At 40.1% G+C, this 20,649-nt stretch overlaps 1 protein-coding gene across 32 annotated transcripts in view; it reads left to right on the top strand.

The window, feature by feature from the left end:
* The window catches only part of NRCAM (neuronal cell adhesion molecule), a 68,928-nt gene extending 57,162 nt beyond the window's left edge, over positions 1-11,766 (top strand). For 16 of the 32 annotated variants that reach the window (XM_061467741.1, XM_061467746.1, XM_061467732.1 and 13 more), the window contains one exon: positions 1,386-4,688. In XM_061467741.1, coding sequence (XP_061323725.1) covers positions 1,386-3,222 — 1,837 coding nt within the window. In that variant the 3' untranslated portion in view covers positions 3,223-4,688. Of the gene's footprint in view, positions 1-1,385; positions 4,689-8,758; positions 8,817-9,392 lie in introns of those variants that run through there. The other 16 variants (XM_061467755.1, XM_061467750.1, XM_061467751.1 and 13 more) reach the window with 3 other exon arrangements.
* The last annotated feature ends 8,883 nt before the right edge of the window (positions 11,767-20,649 follow it).

Genomic DNA, 20,649 nt, shown 5'->3' on the forward strand with positions numbered 1-20,649 from the left:
AAAAACAAATGCATTTAAAATGGCTCCCAGCACTAACCCCTAATCCAATAACAAGCAATTATATACACAGAGGTGAAGGAACGTCACACAAGAAAAACCTCCCTTTCATGTATTTCAGTACAATATACAAGCAGCTTCAAAGCATGCAACACAGCGCTTATTCCTGACTCCCTTTATTGTAAATGTAGTCTAGCTATATCCAGTGGAATAAGAAAAAGCATGCTTTGGCAAGTCTATTCATATAACAATTACGAGTGTAGCTTATTAAATAAACATCATTTTAGTTGTCATTTTTACATTAGTATAGGAAATAATGTTATTATTTTCAAAATATGTCAATGCCATTGTATTTTACATGGGTGTTATAATTTTACAGTGTATTCCTGTGTCAAAACAATTGAAAAAGCCCTTTGTTAGTCTGAAGATGTGACACTTAAAAATGTACATAGAAAAAATAATTTTTTCAAGAAGGATCTACTCTGTTGCCATAGCTTCTTCATATAAGGGAACTGTGCATCTTGATCTGACTGCGATAGATTTACAGTTCTGAATGCCAGAGAGCAGTTTATGTTCATTCTTCCTTAATTTAAAAAATATAATTATACTCTGTTCTTAGGTTAATGAGTTCAGAATAATATTTTATTACAGCATTAAGTGCATATGGATTAATTAAATTCGGCTGATAAAAAAGGAAGTGTGAAGCATTGTTTGGAAGCAGTGGTAAATAAGTACTGTATAAGTCTTCCTAGGCAGTCCACTTTGTATTCTCCTTTTTTCCTCCACTGTTTTTTGATATGTGGAACCTTCAGCAGCAGAAACTGGCCTTCATACAGAATTGTACAAATAATATGACCTCAATACATGTTTTCTCAGGAGTAGAATAAGATTATTCAAGTCTGCTGTCATGTATAACCTGTAGCAAGATTTGAATGTATGTCTCCATATTTAAGTAGCTTCAGTTAATCTATAGAATCATTTAGTACTTTATTAAATGTTTTTATAATGTATTTACCCACCTCATATCTGGTGAATATGGACAGATGCATGCCAAGCTTTCAGACTTGTTCACATGAAAGAGCTCATCCTATTTAATGTGCAAAAACTCCTTTCTAAAATGTGTTTCTGTGCAATTAGTCTATATTGGGCTTTCCTCTTTTTTCCTTAGAGACAGGGCAGCAGCAGCAACCAGTCAGATTACAGAAGATATCTCTCTGCAGCCCAGCATCACTGCAGCCGCTCAGTTCCCAGTTTGTCTGCCTCACATGGAACTGGTCATGATGCAGTGCTTCTTTGAGGAAAAAGGGTATAGGGTTTCCCTTGAAAAAAAAAGTGATTTTTGAAAGATCTAGGAATTCGAGTATTTTGAACTTTTTTCATCACTTCAGGTCCATGTCTACTTGGACAGGAAAGAAACTGGACAAGAAAAAGAAAAGAAAAGGTAGCTGTGCCAATTCTCCTGAAGCAAACCCTGTATTTACCAAAGCAAAGTCTGTGAGATCTGGCAGATCCAACTTCTTCAGAAGGTCAGGGGATCAATACTCCAGCACCAGATCAGAGACCTCCTACACCAGGAGGAGGGCTAGGCAGTCTTCAGAGCTTGCGAGGGTTAGTTCTGTCTCTGCTTCCCTCTGCCAAGAGGAAAAGAGATCAGACGAATGGAAGTGCAGGCATGGCTCTAGACATCATGCTTCCGAGCAACAGATAATGGGGTTGGAGGAGGGCTCAGATTCTCAGGCAGGACAGCCATCCCCTTTCCAGCAACCCCTCAGCTGCAACTCAGTTCGTGGCTCGCTGACAAGGCAGCATTCTTCTCTCCAACACTGGTTCAGCCAGACCCCAGACTACAGCTCAGATTCAGAAGACAATCAGAGCTCCTACCACAGGAAGGTAAGACCTTCTACTACTACTCACTTCTCTGAATCTGACAAGAATTCATTAATGAAATCTGTAATTTTGCCTGAGTTAGCTACTGTCTTAAAAGATGCTTTGACAGCAGCCAGACAAAGTATAACTTCTATGGCACAGGCTAGGTCCCATTCAGTAAAACATCCCAGGGTACCAATTACAGAAGTTCCAGTGGTTCCTCTGGAAGCTAGTGGGAGCAGTTCCCAAACTTTTGAGTCTGACCATATGGACAGTTTAAAGGATCAAACAGCTTCTGAGAAGGAAAAATCTGAGTCTGTCAAGGCCTTGGAGGTTGAGTCATCCCCTGAAGAATGGGAAGTGTCATCTGAGTCCCCTACAGAAGACAAACAAGGGCCAGATCCTCTGCGTAAATTTGACATAGAAAATCAGAATTACCTGTTCAAGCACATAAAGAGAGTGTTAATGCTAAAATCTTCCAAATCTGAATGTGCTTCAGAAGAACTGTTTCTCCCATCTGAAGGCAAGGTAAATAATGCACTTCCTATCCATTCAGCAGTGGAAGATCTTGTCTGTAGGATCTGGGGTAAACCTGAGGCAAAGCATGAAGCTCCAGCAGTCCTGAGTAAGCTCTATCCTTTTCCAGTGGATAAAGCTGTTTTGTGGGGGACATTGCCTCAGGTAGACAGAGCTTTGGTTACTGGTGATTCTGTATTATCAGTGCCTGCTAATACTGATGCTCTCCCTAAAGATCCTACTGATAGAAAGGTTGAGGAAGCAATTAAAAGATCTTTCAAGCTTGCTGCAGCCCAGCTTGCAGTATCTATCTACAGCACTTATGCTTCTAGAGCGTTACTAATATGGTTGGAGGAAGAACAAGCCAGAAGAAAGAAATGGGTCCCATCTGGTGCCATGCAGAGGAAGTGCAGGCTGTGTAAAATTGCAGCTAATTTTATCCATGATGCAGCTGAGGATTCTCTTAGACTCACCGTCAAAAATATGGCATGCCTCACTGTAGCCTGGAGAGCTATATGGCTACGTCCTTGGGCTTCATCGCTAGATCTAAAATGTAAATTGCTGTCTTTACCATACAGAGGCGGCAAGCTATTTGGTGAATCCTTGGTCCAGATCATGAAGGATTTCTCAGAACACAAACACTCCTTACGTCAGCTGAAAAAAAAGAGCTCTCTTGGAAGCTCTTCATTTTCTTATTCTCACAAGTGTCTGAGCTCCTTGCGTTCTCCTCCAAAGTTTAAAGGAGGGAAGGGAAAGTATAACGTCTCACAGTCATTTCATGCCAAGTACAAAAGGACATCTCATTTTCAGAAAGACATCAGACCATCAAGAGGAACTTTCTAAGAACATAGATTCGCTTCCTCCTTTCTGAGAAACTGGGCAGGGTGAAAGACCTGCAAATTTATACTTGAATAGCCTTCAATATTTCTGACAAGAAAGTTCAATGCTTAGAAAATTAGTTGTTTTAAAGTAAGATTGAATTTATTAAAATACTTAAATCTTAATGACTAATTAAGATGTTCTAGAGAAGTCATAGCTCTCAATTTTAGGGGAGGTTTCTGTCACGTTCAGTTTCTGTGCTTCCCAGTATTGTTGGGATGGCTTGGACTTGTTTTGAAGTTTTGCACTCTTCAGCTTCATCAAAGATAACATTTCCTGCAGAACCAGGCAACATCAGATCTTCCTGCCATATCGATCTAACAAAGGAATTAATGTTTAAGGAAATGCAGGTGCTTCAGGAACCACAGAATGACTGAGTATACTATGTCCCTGAGACAGGAGGAATACCTGCACTTTTACATAATAAGGGAAAACAGTACCTCTGTAGCTAACTGCAGTACAATCCCAGTGGTTTCCTGAGTTGTAGAAGACTGGGATAGCAAATTGTGGATAGGCAATGCTTTCACCAAGAAACTGCAAGAAATGCAAGAAGTACCACAAGTATATGTTTGTTTAAATTAAAATTAAAGAATATCTAGAGCTCCTGTGCAGGTCAGTGTAGGTGTATAAAAAAGCCTCAATTTCCACTCTGAGCCCTAAATCAAGAGAAATTAAGAAATTACAGCATCTATAGACCTGTAGATTCATGGGTAGGGAGAGACTGAAAGCATCCATTTCTTAGTTAACTTTACAGGAAGTTTGAGTCTAGCATCTCATTGCAGTCTGCAAAATGTTCTTAAGATCAAACAGGGCAAGGCAACTGCAGTAGCAGGACTGCTAGTGTGTTAACACAGTATGTTTGCACATTTTGTGGTTTATTTTGCCTTTTTCCTTTAACATTCGGACGCACATAATATTTTTCCTAGAAATTCTTGGATATGCTATGAGAAACTTTCTGGAAATGGTTGGTGGAGAGTTCTTAGATAGCTAAATAATATATTACTCTTCCTTATTGTTCTGGGTTGATTAACAATGAAAATATAGTTAGTAACTACAATAGTATTTTTTTTTCTCTTGTAGTTATTCAAGTTCTATGGCAGTTTAGGTGTGTTTCCAGGGTGACCTAGCAATGTTTTGTGCCTCAACACTGTAAATCTGAGCTTGCTCCCCTCTTGTGCAAGGGATTATGTCTTAAGAATTCTTGTCTCTAAACAGTCCAATTGATTTGGCAGTGTTCTTATTGTGTCCTCATTTACACACATGTGCTTTCTTTAACACTTAATTATTGAACATCTGTGTCACTAGTTTTTAAATAATTGCTTTGATTTTGCCTTGCATAATATTCCACCAGAAACAGCAAATGTGGAAGTTGGTTGAATTTCACTAAATAAGATTTTTCTTCAAAATTTTCACATGGAGTGAAAACAGTTTTTTTTTCAACCCATTGCTATTTAAAGGCAGAGCTTAATCTCCCAGCTTTTCCATCTTCTGCCAGGATTGAAGACTGAGTTTTACAGATGCTGAAGAAAAAACAGAAAACTAGTATAGATGTGCTTATGGTTTAGCTGGGTGAGAAGTAGAAAATTGTGTTGAAGTCTGGATTGATTCAGGTGCATAGTGAAAGTAACTTTCATCTGCACAGTCCTGTCAATTTAGGAGCATGAGCAGAAACCTGTTAGGTAGTAGGGCAGAGGTTCTCCTGGAATGTGCAGGGTAGCCCTGATTTAAGGTACTTCTGTGGCTTTATGTGACTGCTTGTACTTAAACATTTCTGGGCTGTTCACCTAAGGGCACAGAAAAAGGAATTTACTGCCAACAATTTTCATCCTCCTGTGTCCAATAACCCAGAATACTTTAGCTATTTTGTTTGGTTTATGCTGCCTTTCTTCTGATAGTTGTGTTATAAGGAAAAGTAGTATATTGCTAACCATATATTGAGTCTTTTTGCATGTCCATGAATGTGGCAAAGTTTGGTGAGAACTAGTTGCCTGCTGGACTGCAGAGCCATCGTAAAACTGTCTTCCCCATTCTGACTGGTTGCTGCATGTACCCATATCTAAGGAAGAAAAATTGAAAAGTTGAAAGAAGAAAGGAGATTTCAAGGTACATATTTTTTCAATAACTGATGAGCTTGTGAAATGGAATTACTTTTTAAAAAAATAAGTTTGTACTTTGCACTTACACATTACTGTCACCTCCATACTTCTTTACATCTCTTAATCGTTAGCTGTAAGCTTGATATGTTTCATTAAACTAAGAAGAAAAAGAAACACATTCATATATTATCAATTGTTCATTTAAAATATTGTAATCATGCTTTTGGAAGAGGCTTTGACATTAAATTCTGTTCTTACTAAAAGGGCAAGAAATGTGCGTGGTATCTATGAGTACTTACCAGAATGGCTTCTACGTGTCAGTCTTAATTGAGAAACTTACATCCTTAAAAAGCCACTAGTTTGGAATTTATTTATAATAAAACAAATAGAAAAGTATCACTACACTTAACTTTTATGACTGTTTAGTCTAAATATAGAACCTATACCCATTTTCACTTCCTGTTTTGTTCCCTCCCAGTACTTGTTGTTTCACTATTAATTGTATGTACTGCATGTGTGACGCTTTTCAAAAACTTCAGTTTTCCACTATAATATTAGTCAACCCAAATTTGCACTCTATTTTTCATTTAATGATATTACACTAAGTGTAGAAGTCAGCAAGCAAAACCACAAATGAAAACTGAAAGTAATTACAATCTGTCATGGTTGCGTTTTGGAATAGTTTTATGAACATTTGTAAGCAAGATTAGCAAATCTTGCAGGTACTGTATCAAAATTTATGGCTTTAAAATGTTTTTGTAATATAGTATTACATATTCTACAGCCTGAAGTGTTCTATAGCTCTTTGGGCATCCATATTAATAATGCAATTCAGCAGCTTTTGCAGTTTGCTTCTTGGCAGCAAACAGAAAATATATTCATTTCCCCAAAGCACCAGAGTTCCTTCTCAGTTTTGCACCTCAGGGTAAGAAAGTACTGTCCAAAACATTGATTTCTTCACTTTTCTCTCCCTCTCCTGCTTGTTTTTTGTTCGATTGGTTTCTGGGTTGGGTTTTTTTCCTTTCTTCCTTGATTTCTTTCCCTTCTACCCAAAACATTATATTTGTCTAATACAAGAGTCATAATCCAGTTTGATAAAGAATAAATCATGCCATGGAATATGTTTCCTTTGCCCAAACGAGGGGAAAGCACCCTGGATAATCCCACTTGTTTTTCCACTGCCAGAGATTTGGCAGAACTTCTTTCTGGACTTGAATAGTGCAAAAGGAAAGGGAATCCTCAGGTTCAGATTTGATTTTGTATCTGCTGTAATGGTGCTCTCACACCAGCACTCACCTCCGTGCAGGTGCACTCCTGGGTAAATCTGCAGGTTTGTTTGCTTGTTTTCAGTTATGCAGACAGTAGAAACTGCATCCTTACTAAAATGTAGGAAAATCACAGACACAATGCAACCAACTGTGTATTTCTTTGTTGCCTAATAAATAAACTTTGTTTACAAAAAAATCAAATAACAAAACCCTAACAGCAAAACAAAGCAGAAGTTCCTGTACCCAGATTTAACTAAGTTAAAAACTGAAATCAAGCTTTTTGTTGGATTAAACACAAAAGTTTGGATATTTTTAATACAGTGATGGTGTATTATTTATATACTGTATTATTCAGACTAGTAAAATACACTGAGTAGGGTCACACTTCAGAATATTTGCACAGTTTTTCGACCAGTTGGAATATGGTACAAATGTAATTTTAATTTATTTTCATTCCTTCATATTATGGCATAAGCAATATGAAGGAATATGAAGTTGTTCACTTAAAATTAAACAGCAAATCATATGTGCAATGTTCTTTACTTCATGTGATTACCCAGAAAGCATTAACCACTGCAGGTCATTCTTTATTTGGGGAGTATGTCTACTTACTAGTTCAAAGTGAGGGTCTGGTCTTCATTTGGCTTGAATAACCTATTTTAATGACTCTAATACCCTCTGACGAGGGCAGTGGATAAACTATATTGTGTGTGTGATTTTTACATAATTCTATCTTCAACCTTTTAAATATAGAGTCCTTCCAAAATGAACTCTCTTCAGTAATGTCTCTGTAGTTTGTTTGTGTTTGCAGTGTTCTAACATTTTCACTTTGCTGCTGGATGCTTGACATTTTGGAGTAGCATTCATTTAAATGTTACTAGCCTGTATGTTTACAGTATCAGTGAGCATGGGAGGTCAGTGATATTTATCTGTGTGCCATAAAAACACAGCAATAACTGAAAACCAAGTCAAGACTGATATAGTCAAGTTTAGAATTTTTGCCTTTGTGTATTTTAAACAAGAAAGTTTTCTTACTCGTTAAAAAGATAGATACTCCTACCACTTCTTTCTTGTGTATGCATAGAAGGATAAAATTCCCGGTATACTTTTTTTGTAAGTAAATGCATATTAAAGGTATCCTTCTTTTAGAGTATAGTGGTATACTTCATTTAGTGATAACTTTGAGTCTTCAAAGGTAAAAAAGATGATGAGGTAAGGAAAAGCAAGTTGATGTAAAACTGGTGTAGTGGTTTTCTAGCAATGGTGAAATGTTTCTCAACAGGGCATCTGTTAACTAATGATATAATTTGTGTGACCTTCTATATGCTATATAGATATGGTTTCTCAAGTGTTCAAAGATCTTAATTAGCAAAAAATAGAAAATACCTTGTAAGAGCTAAGGTATTTGAGTTTAGGTATTAGGTAAAATAATTTGCTGAATATATATTCAGTCTAGTATTGTGCATATTGTAAAATATATTTTAATTTCTTTGCTATTCTATACATGTTTCTCTGTATTTTCTGTAATCTGGGAGTCTTTAAATAAAAACCAAGTATCGCTAACTCTTCTGTACCCTACATGCAAATAAAGTCATATGTTCTATTTAAGAAAAGGTGGTGAATATTTGCACAAAGAAGTGCAGCTGGCAATAGTGGGTTTTAATTCAAAATGCTTTGGAGCTGCTGCTGAAATCTTTATCTTGAAACTGAAGTGCAGTGTAAAGGATTCCAAAAAGAGCCCACCTATTTCTCTTTCAATAAATGCAAGCCTACCACAACTGCAGATTCATGTGAATATGCTGATGGTGATTGCAGCTTTTCCACTGACAAGAGAAAGACCACAGGACTTTGCTATGGGGATCTCTCCTCCCTTTCTTTCCTTCCCATTTCCTATTGTCCTCCAAATCAGCAATATCACCATCAGAACATGTTACCAGTTACAGATTAGGACAGGGAGGTTGATCTGATAAATTATGAAAAAGGCTAAGCATGCTCTCAGCTCTTCAGCTCTAGCTACTGTAAGCTAAATTGTTGCTTTACCTGTAATACAGTAAATGTTTTAGCAATTTTAAGAGCAAATTGCTATTGATAAAATACTGATCACTATCAGGATATGGACTTTGCTTTTCTTCTTAGGCTATTTTCATTTGTTTCTTCTGCACCCTTTTAATGGAATATGTAGGTCTCTTGAAAGGTAAGGTTGAAAAATGCAAGTCTGCCCTGCATTTTGTAACAAATTATTTGAAATGCAGCACTTTTATTTTCTTTATACTATTAAAAAAAAAAATCGGTATGTTTCATTTAACCAGAATCATTCTTCATTCATGTTCAAGGAGTCAAAGAAATCAAGAAGTTTAACAGACTAACTTTGCAGCACATCATAAGCTCGTTACTTTGGAGAATAAATTATTTATTTATTTATGTAACTTTACAGCCCACTTTTTAATGCTTGCAGTTGCATCTAAATTGCTTCCAAGCCAAGGGCACAGGTCTTATCATTGAAAAGTCATGCACGATGTGGCAAAAAAAAAAGAAGAAGCTGCAACCCCCTCCCTCCCTCCACTGAAAACATTCTCTCTTTAAACCATTGCTGCACCATGTATTCATGTCAACTGCATCATATTGATATGTCTCTACAATGTGATGTGGGTTTACTAAAGGATTATAGAGCTGCACACATGCTTTTTATAAACTCTGCATGCATGGCTGATTTTGTCTTAATGTATTATACATCAGTTAATTCCTTTTGTTTGTTTGTTTGTGTCTCCAGTGATGCAGAGGACCATAAACCTCTAAAAAAAGGAAGCCGGACACCTTCAGACAGAACTGTGAAAAAGGAAGACAGTGATGATAGTTTAGTTGACTATGGAGAAGGTGTAAATGGTCAGTTCAATGAGGATGGCTCCTTTATTGGACAATATAGTGGTAAAAAAGAGAAAGAACCTGCAGAAGGAAATGAAAGCTCTGAGGCTCCTTCTCCTGTAAATGCCATGAATTCATTCGTGTAACCACAGAACTTGATCCCCTTGTATCTTCCATTTGTTTAAAGCACTTGTACATCCTCCTCCTCATACTATGAACATGCAGGTAATGGAGCTCCTCACCACAAGAGGTTAATGCTGTGAGAATATGCAGGTCAATACAGGTTTACAGCATAATGACACATTAAGTGGTACATTACTATGAATCAAAAGACAAAACTAAAATTTTGTTCAGAACTTGGGTATTTTTACTTTTTTTTAAAAGGAACTGACACAAACAATAACATTAACTTGTAATTTTGTTTCCTGTTGAAAATACAGTAAAATGCATGATAAAAAAAAAAGGAAAAAAAAAAGCTACACAATTCACAGATGAACTCACATACACTGTAAAAACATGGTTTGACAATTTGTTATGCAGTCCTCCGCTGAATCCCTGGATATGAATTCCGTTTTCATTGTCAGAGTGTTATAGTAGTATTATATAGAACTTCAATGTCTTTGTGGACATTGTTGTGAAATTGGTGACTTAATGTCTAGCTATCATATGTCTTTTTTGCAAGACAGTTAGGAACAGTATGTACAGTATATAATTGCTAAATGATTTAAGTATGACACTTGCATTTGCTGATGCTTAATGAGACCCTATTATCTGCTCTTTGCTCCTATTACTTTATAGCCTTTTTAATCTGTCAAGTATTACAGCAGTACAGTGTTCTATTTTTACATCAAAATACATTGAATTGATTTTAGGGCATAAAAGATACGCATTGCAATGCATTTTGGAATTTGTACAGTCATGGAAAGAAAAAAAAAATAATATAAAAATGAGAGAAAATATTCCAGAAAACACAGGGCAAAATACATTCAGTGCCTTTATACAATATGCATTCCATAATGTGCTGTACTACTAAATCAGTTGGTGCAGTAAACTGTGATTAGCGGACTACTATCATTGCCAAATAAAGTAAAAATGTGAAGAAAAAACGTGTTATGAAACTGTTGTGCTAAAAATTGAAAGTTTTAAATATTTTAAACTACACAGAAAAGAGTATGATTTTTTTTTTCCCTTTAAAAAAAAAATCAGTGCTTTCTAGACAGGTCCAGCACAACATGTTTTCATGGCCTCAGAAAATTATAAATAAAATAAAACCAAAAACAAATCCAAAATTTAATTATTCACTAACACAGCAAGGTACAAGCTCTTGTAAAATAAACTGTTAAACACCCAAACTAGCCGGCTACACCAGCGAGAGTGCATTTCCCGCTGTGTCCCGGCCTGATCAGTATGGCAGCTTTGTAATTATCTACACCCTGAAGCAGTGTGGGGGTTACCGCTGGGAACCACAGATCTCAATCTGACAAGTGCTAATACGGTTTAGTGGTAAAAGGTTACCATGATGGGTTAAAAAATTCTTTTCTCGCATACTATTTCAATCAAAAGTTTACCTCCAAATATAAATTTTTATAACAACCTATGGTTGAAGGAATGCTCAGTTTCATTTGCCAATAAATTGGTTTTTCATAACTTGCATCAAGTTTAATTTTAAGTAAGCTTTTTATATGTAGATATTTTGTTGAATTTGTAAATACACTTAAAGTGTAGATGCTATATGCTTCTAGGTGTTACATACAAATAAACCAAGAAAGCTTACGTTGTACTGTGTAAGAAGTACTATAGCCAATGGTGTGCATGGTATTTTAAAGCATCTACTTAAATACTTTTTTTTTTTTGCTGTGAAAACAAAATAGTGAACTGTTCTGCTTCTTTACTGCAGATTCCTTATTGAACCATTCAGAGCTTTGCCAGTGCATTGTTTTAGACCGTACACCTTGCAGCTTTCGTGTATATATTGTAGGTAAAGCACAACTGAAGTAAGCTAGCTGTATTAAGCTGCATTTGCACCTTTGAGCTTTCCATTGATCATTTTTCTTAATGGGAACCGAAATAAGAAATTAATTCTATAAACATTGATTACAAAGCACAAAGAGAACATTTTTAATAGGATTTGCCAATGGTTTTGGTAAAAGAGAAATACAGTTTTACTCTTATTTAATTGTAGATGCTGAATTATCTGTGCATGTGGGGGTAAACATACAGGCTCACTTCTGTAATAGTGCAACAGATTTTGTATTAAAAATAAATGTGGTTTTAAACTTTCACCGTTTGTTCTGTTTACACTAGCAGTAAAAATGACATCTGATTCACCATGCAATTAAGAATTCAAAGTGGACAAAAGCATGAAGCAACTCTGGCAGAAGTTGTTCCCATGAAGCTCTAGGACTTTAGGTACTGCAGCCAAATTATTTATGGAAAGTTGCATATCTTTACACGCTACCATTTCAAAGGATGTGAATTTGTCTGACCATTTCCCATTGAAGTCTCCTGCTATTTACATTTTACTTCCATGGGTGCTTTATTTAGTCATATGTCTGCAAAGAAGAAAAGCAGACCTGCAAGAGTGAATAAGAGAAAATAAGAATGTTAATTCAAAATTAAGCCCTCAGGTAGGATCCCACATCAGGATTTTGTGTCCTAAAGGAACTGTCTGACACAGAAAGTTCTGGGTGTCTGTTTTTAAAAGGTGCATGAGGTGAGGAAATAAGTAGCATCTTTTATAGTGCACAAAATCCATTGCAATGCTCTTTTCAGATTTTGTCTATTCTGTGTATGAATGGAAACAGACTGGGCTGGAGGGCAGCTGCTCTGCAGAGAAGACTGCAGGAGGGCCATGGATTCCAAGAGGTCCAGATGCGTCAGGAGATACATCAGAGAGTTGATGTTTGGCCATGATGCTGGAAAGAGGGATTTTATCACTGAATCAGAAGCCATCCTGTCAGCCCTCTTGTGTGTCATTGGAAAACCCTGGCTGTGGAAAACCTTGTCATCTGCATAGTGTCAGTTCTGGCACCTTCACATACTGGGGTGCCTGTTTCTCTGTACAGGTGTCTGTTGATTTTTCCAGCAATGTGAATTGACTGGGAGACATGAAATACAGCTGTTTCTGTTTTGATTAAAGAATAATTCCTGAAAAGAGGGGTCTGAGCTGCCTGGGCTTTGTTGGGACAAAACCGTTTTTGGAGACACACGTACATTCTTTGTGCATGTTCCCCAAAGCGTACTAATATGTATAGTTGCTATATTTTCCTTATAGTGAACTTTTGCTTTCAGTTTTCTTCTCACTGGAGTGACTGTATAAAAAAGAGGATACACAGTGGTAATTTTTCTTGTAAACTCTTCTCACATTGTTCCTAGGAAAGTACAGTTTCCTTGTGGCTCCACATGGCAGAGGCAAAGTGGCAAAAACTTTAGGAACCAGATTCTGTTCATATTCTGCCTGGCCTATTTTAAGACAGAACCTATATAAATAATATACAAAGAAATATTAGCTACAGTATGGAATTGTTTTCTTCTCTGAAAGAAGAACTAGGGAGAAAAGCAGGAAGAGGATGAGATTTCAATAATTCCTGAAAAGTAATTGCTGTGTTTCTGTCTGTCCTGGGTTCAGCAGTAGCAGTCATTTTTCTCCTTCTTAGTAGCTGGTGCAGTGCTGTGTTTCTGAATTTCAGCCTGGGAACAACGCTGATAACACCGATGATTTTAGTTACTGCTCAGTAATGTTCACTCTGATCAAGGACTTTCTGAGTCTCATGCTCTGGCAGGGAGGAGGGGAAGCTGGGAGGAAGCAGAGACAGGACACCTGACCCAAACTAGCCAAAGAGGTATTCCATACCACAGCACATCATGCCCAGTATATAAACTGGGGGCAGTTACCCAGAAGGGCTGGATCACTGCCTGGGTCAGGCTGGGTGTGGGTCGGTGGGTGGTGAGCGGTTGTATTCTCTTCCCTTGCTATTTCCTTTATCATTATTTTATTATTGGTGGTAGCAGTAGTGGTTTGTGTTATACCTTAGCTACTGGACTCTTCTTATCTCAGCCTGTGGGAGTTACATTCTTTCGATTCTCCTCCCCATCCCTCCAGAAGTGGGGGGAAGAAATGGGGAGAGTGAGTGAGCTGCTGAGTGATTCCGGGTTGTCAGGTGGGCTTAAACCACAACAGTTCTTTGTGAGGCCCAAAGGGTTGAGGTAACGACAGATCTAACCAGAGTGTGTCTACTCGTATGTGTGATAAGCATTTATTGTTTTGACTTAATAGTCACTTGTCACAATGCTGATTTATTGGCTCCCAAAGTTGTTGCTCTTGATCTTGGAGTTTCAGCATGTTGTACCTTACTTCCAGCTGCTATTTGCTGTGTTAGTGTTTATTGGCTGGGGGTCTTCGGCTAAGGTTCTTGTTTCACTGTACTTTATGATAATGACTTGTAATAACAATAGAATCATTGATCATGAAGCTGATCTGGCTTGCATTACCCACCTGTGTGGCTAAATAGGGAATTGCTGGGTATGCTCAAGTGAAAGAGGAGAGTTTACAGGTCATGGAAAGAGGGGCTGGCCACTTGGGAGGAATATAAGGCTGCTGCTAGAGGATGTAGGAAGGCAGCTAGGATGACTGAGGCCTCCTTAGAATTAAACCTGGCGAGAAGGGTCAAGGACAGCAAAAAAGAGCTTTTTCAAATACATGGCAGATAAAACTAACACCAGAGGCAATGTAGGCCCACTGATGAACGGGATGGGTGCCCTGGTGACAGAAGATACAGAGATGGCAGAGTTACTGAATGCCTTCTTTGTCTCTGTCTACTCTGCTGCAGGCAGTCCTGAAGAGCCCTGTACCCCTGAGACCTTAGATGAAGCCAGGTCAACGGAGCGGTTTGCCTTAGTCGATGAGGAACGGGTTAGAGACCAGTTGAGCAATCTGGACATCCATAAATCCATGGGTCCAGATGGGATGCATCCGCGGGTGCTGAGGGAACTGGCGGAAGTCATTGCTAGACCACTCTCCATCATCTTTACCAAGTCTTGGGAAACGGGAGAGGTGCCTGAGGACTGGAGGAAAGCAAATGTCGCTCCAGTCTTCAAAAAGGGCAAGAAGGAGGACCCGGGTAACTATAGACCAGTCAGCCTCACCTCCATCCCTGGGAAAGTGATGGAACACCTTATCCTTGGTGCCATCTTAAGGCATATCAAGGATAAGAGGGTTATGAGGGGCAGTCAACATGGCTTCACCAAGGGGAAATCATGCTTGACCAATCTCTTAGCCTTTTATGAGGGAATAACAGGGTGGATGGATGATGGCAGAGTGGTGGATGTGGTCTACCTTGACTTTAGCAAAGCATTTGACACAGTCTCCCACAGCATCCTCACAGCTAAAATGAGGAAGTGTGGACTGGATGATCAGGTAGTGAGGTGGACTGTGAACTGGCTGAAGGAGAGAAGCCAGAGAGTTGTAGTCTATGGGGCGGAGTCTAGTTGGAGGCCTGTAACTAGTGGAGTGCCTCAAGGGTCAGTACCGGGACCGGTATTATTCAATATATTCATCAACGATTTAGATGAGGGAATTGAGTGTACTATCAGCAAGTTTGCTGATGACACTAAGCTGGGAGGAATGGCTGACACGCCAGAAGGCTGTGCTGCCATCCAGCGAGACCTGGACAGGCTGGAGAGTTGGGCAGGGAATAACTTGATGAAATATAACAAGGGAAAGTGTAGAGTCCTGCATCTGGGCAGGAACAACCCCAGGTTCCACTATAGGTTGGGGAACGACCTGTTAGAGAGCAGTGTAGGGGAGAGGGACCTGGGGGTCCTAGTGGGTGACAGGATGACCATGAGCCGACACTGTGCCCTTGTGGCTAAGAAGGCCAATGGCATCCTGGGGTGTATTAGAAGGGGGGTGGTTAGTAGGTCGAGAGAGGTCCTCCTTCCCCTCTACTCTGCCCTGGTGAGACCCCATCTGGAATATTGTGTCCAGTTCTGGGCCCCTCAGTTCAAGAAGGACAGGGAGCTGCTGGAGAGAGTCCAGCGCAGGGCAACTAAGATAATTAATGGAGTGGAGCATCTCTCTTATGAGGAAAGACTGAGGGAGCTGGGTCTCTATAGTTTGGAGAAGAGGAGACTGAGGGGTGACCTTATTAGTGTCTATAAATATATAAAGGGGGAGTGTCACGAGGATGGAGCCAGGCTCTACTCGGTGGCAAACAATGATAAGACAAGGGGTAATGGGTACAAACTGGAACACAAGAGGTTCCACTTAAACTTGAGAAGAAACTTCTTCTCAGTGAGGGTGACGGAACACTTGAACAGGCTGCCCAGGGAGGTTGTGGAGTCTCCTTCCCTGGAGACATTCAAAACCCTCCTGGACACATTCCTGTGTAACCTTATCTAGGTGTTCCTGCTCCGGCAGGGGGATTGGACTAGATGATCTTTCGAGGTCCCTTCCAATCTCTAGCATACTCTTGTGTGTGTGTACTCTGTGTGTGTGGTCACCATCTCTATACTTTGGAACATATATAATAGAAGTGTATAGCAATTACTCATCTTTTTTCCCCTCATCCTTCTTTCCCCTATGAAAGAGACATTCCCTTACGTTCCCAGCTCCCCCACCAGACTATTTACAGCATCTTTTGAGGGTTCTGAAGGTTTTGAATGGCCTTTGAGTACCCGTGAGACCTGCCTGCTGATTGTGATGGGGATCACCATGTTGGCACACATACAGAGTGTGTTTTACCCACGACCGTTTCGTCTGATCTCGAAAGTTAAGCAGAGTTGGGTTTGGATCTTGTCTAGGGCTAGACGACAATCTAGGAGGACCAAGAGGTTTTCCCCGAGGCTGGAGAGTCATGAGTGGCAGGGTGTGTGGGACAGTATGGGCAAGGGTCATGGGTTCAGGCCCCATGTTGGGTGCCACAAAGAACTGTCGTGGTTTAAGTCCAGCTGATAACTCAGAACCACACAGCTGCTCTCTGACTCCCCCACTTTTCCTCCCCCCGCTCCCAGAGGGATGGGGAGGAGAATTGAATGAATGTAACTCCCACGGGCTGAGATAAGAACAGTCCAGTAACTAAGGTATAACACAAACCACTGTTGCTACCACCAATAATAATAATGATAAGGGAAATAACAAGGGAAGAGAATACAACCGCTCACCACCCGCCAACTGATACCCAGCCCGACCCAAGCAGTGATCTAGCCATTCCAGGTAACTGCTCCCAGTTTATATACTGGGCATGATATGCTGTGGTATGGAATACCTCTTTGGCTAGTTTGGGTCAGGTGTCCTGTCTCTTCTTCCTCCTGGCTTCCCCTCCTCCCTGGCAGAGCATGAGACTCAGAAAGTCCTTGGTCAGAGTGAACATTACTGAGCAGTAACTAAAATCATTGGTGTTATCAGCGCTGTTCCCAGGCTAAAGTCAAAAACACAGTGCTGCACCAGCTACTAAGAAGGAGAAAAATGACTGCTACTGCTGAAGCCAGGACACTGTCTCACTCCCTCTCTCTGTATTCCCCCTCTCTAAGGAGGAAGCATTTCAGAAGGCTGGCAGAAGCAGCAACTGGTATCATGAGAAGATGGGAATAACTGAATGTCCTACTTGTAGGAATCTGCCCCCAAATGATGCCCCCCCCCCCCCCGAGGTGCAAATAAGCCTGCCAGGCCATAGTTTTTTAATTTCTGAAAGGATGTCTTGCTGCTCTTTGTACACATGAAGTGGAAACTTTAGACCAAACTGTCAGGATAAATACATGTCAACAGGACTTTGACAGACAGTATATGCGATCCATCATGACTGTAAGTAAGGAGGAAAATTGTGATCTGCGTGATCTCATGACTTTTGGCAACAAAAATATACACAAAGTTCCTTACCGTGCTGACATGCAGATGAGCTCATAAAACATTCATATCGTGTTTAATATCCAAAAGATGGATCCTTCATTTGGGGTTGGAGAAGTTTGCTCAACTGTGAGTTAATTTGGCAGCACTGGCTTTCTCCCTCACAGGATAGAATTGAAGCCAGCTTGCAAGTACTACATTTGCATATGTTACATGTTGGGGAGTGAGGGAGGGCAAGAGACAGCCCCTGTCAGTGGGACCTAGCCAGCCTTTCGACCTGCTCCCCTTAACCTGAGGTGCTCAGGTAAAATGAGGAAGTTTAGAAGATAGTATGGTTTCCGTGAGAGCTGGATAAAGCCCATGGCATCATGTCAAAGATCTAAGCTGCTAATGTAAATTCAATTTAATTCTGCCTGACTTTCTATTATATTTAGTGAAGAGGAGGAAAAATACCTGGTCCCCAGCCTGCCATGTTGCACAAATATGCATGCCCAGGGTTTCGGATTTGAGCCTTCCAACAAGGAATGTTTAGGCAGTCTAATTCCAGTGCCTAACTTCTTAAAACTTGCAAGGTCTTGTTCTGCCTCAAGGGATGAACTACATTTACCTCTGATAATAAACTGTATTTGGTATGTCTTCCAGAGGGTATTGCCCTATTTCCCATTCCAGAGGCTTCTGAAGAGGAGTACTTTGGTCTTGAAACCCAGCATCTTACCTGACAGAGGACAGCAGCCCCCTTCATACATGACTCTTTTCCTTATGTTTGCAAAGATCTAAGGGCTTCAAGACTTCATAGGACAAAGGGGACAAATTCCATTTTCTAAATGGCAGTATTCAGAGTGTATTCCAAGTAGATGGTCTGCAGCACACGTGCTGCAGTGGGAGAGGCCTCACGGGCATGTTGGCAGGAAAAGTTAGCGTGTTTGGTGTAGTAAGAGGAGGAGGAAGCAAAATTGAAACCGCTGAGACACAGAAAATGAAAAAACCCCAAAGGTACAGTATTGCAAGTTTCTTGTAAAGGAAACTTCTAGGTAGGAGAGGCAGCAGAAGCCCTTACCAGTCCAGAGAAGCACGACCTGCTGGGTGTAAACTGGATTATCTGTTGCTAACAGACACCCTATAATAGCTTAATAGTGGGTCATTCTCCTTCTAGAGAATTCTGTGGTTTAGTTTGAGTTGGGTTTTTTTGTATGTTTATCCAGCTATTGCTTCAGGAAGCTCAGAAGGACTTTCTAATCTTAGAAACTTGTGTCATATGTAATGAAAACTGCCAGTAAGTTTGTAGGTTTGGGATAGGAGGAGTACTGGGGCAGATTGACTAACAAACAAAGCAAGTTAAAGCTTATCTCCTGGGAAGCAGCTGTGTTCTGTAAGCACAGAGCAAGGCCAGCTGAAGAGACCCATTTCCCTTTGCTTGGGAATTTGACTAGTGGTGTTCCAGTAATTTGGGGGAAGTGGGCATTTTCCATGCTGTTGCGATAAGAAAGATACAGGGGAGCCATACAAGTTGTTTGGTAAATGAGTAACATGATGAGGACTGCAAACTTGGAATACCAAAATTAATGTTTTTGAAGAGCTTCTTCAGGAAAAAAAAATTGAGGAGGGAAAAAAGGCAGCTGATTGAAACAGTTTTTGGCCAAGTCAGAGGACAGAAGAATGGGGAAAAAAAAGCTGACTTGGACTGAGATACTTTGATTTCCAGTGGGGAGAGGAAACGTGTCCTTTTCTAGGCGGTCTGATGGTCTCCAGACAAAACCACCCCCTTTGGGTGCACTAGAAAACCGGTTACACTGCCTACAAGTCAGTGCTATAGCTTGAATGCTGTAGTGGCCCACAGGCCACGCTTTTTAGGTGTATTATATAACTTGAGCAATTAGTGAGCCAATTAGCCAGCAAAAACTTTCATCAAGCTGAGGTTATTTTTTCCTCCTGGCTTTTTCCCAACAGATGCTTGGTTCCAAATTTTTGCTTTTAATAAGAAAACAGCCTCTGCTGTTCTACTAAAATTAGGCAATGGCCTTCAACTTTATCAAAAGGGAGCTTGTATCTATTCCTCCAGAACAAACTGGGTTTTTGTTATTGTGAGAGGCAGCCCAGCCTTCAATCATTAGCATTTAAAACTAACAATTGACCACTAGAGGGAAGTCACAGTTGTTAGTGGAAGCCTGGGGAAAGCTGCTACCCCAACCAATGCATCTAAGTTCACATCACATGTGACAGCATGCATGTGTATATGTCTATGTCTATGTCTATGTCTATGTCTATGTCTATGTCTATGTCTATGTCTATGTCTATGTCTATGTCTATGTCTATGTCTATGTCTATGTCTATGTATACAAAGCCACTACAAAATAGTGGCTAATAGAATAAGACCCAAGTTCATAGATTTACTTGTTTTGCAAAAAGCAATACTGCTATTTGTGGAAGCAGTAATGCTAATAACCTTATTCTAACTTGCCCATATGTTATCATGATCATAAATTACAGGGATATTTTGGGCAGTACTGCTGTTCATGTGAGAAGCCCAGGAGCCCAGCCTGCACTGGGTACTTTGTAGGCCTGTATTTCATCTTGCTGTAGTACTGCACTCAATCTGGGTCTGAATTTGGCAGGATTGCCCTCAATCTCTGTGTCAAAGAAGAAAGGCTTGAGGTCCTGACACCTAAAGATGGTAATAGCTTGTCACACAGCAGACTGTGCTCAGGGAGGGTGGGTGTTGCAGCAGTAAAGCAAAAAACAGTGCTGTGCTGGCTCTGCCTGCCATGCCTGCCCCCCTGCTCTGACCCACACTCCTTTCTAGGTGTGCCCACTATTAATCCTTGTGATCAGGACAGGCAATGCACCACACATTTTCACTATTGCACCACCAGAAGCCCTGCTGTTCTGAAATGAGACGAAGAAACACTGAATTGGTTCATATTGTCAGACAGCATCAGCTTCAGAGGGACTTGGCCTGCAGGAGCCATCTCGGCACATCAGGGCTTATTCATGTGAGGAGGATGGAGGCTCTGCCCTTCAGGATTGGCATCACATCACCCATGTGGTAGCAGCAACGAGTGGAAGGGGAAGACATTTGCAGGGTGTGCACAGCTTTGTAGCAGGAGACCTGTTGCATGGATCAAGGCAGTAGAATAAAATAAGAGAGCCTGAAGTGCTGAGAAAATAAGTAGTTTTCAAAACGCTATTGTATTAGCAAGTATCAGCGTCACACCAAATACACAGGTATGAGATGTTTGAGGTTAGAGGTGGGAATGCAGCTACAGGTGAATGAATAACAGGAAATAAAATTTGGCAAATTGTTCCTTTTTGCTGCTTGTGAAAG

The sequence above is a fragment of the Pezoporus flaviventris genome, unplaced genomic scaffold (genome assembly GCF_033815535.1).
Source record: "Pezoporus flaviventris isolate CSIRO_AGI_PZ_B2104156 unplaced genomic scaffold, CSIRO_AGI_Pfla_v1 ptg000045l, whole genome shotgun sequence".
NCBI classification, from domain to species: Eukaryota; Metazoa; Chordata; class Aves; order Psittaciformes; family Psittacidae; genus Pezoporus; species Pezoporus flaviventris.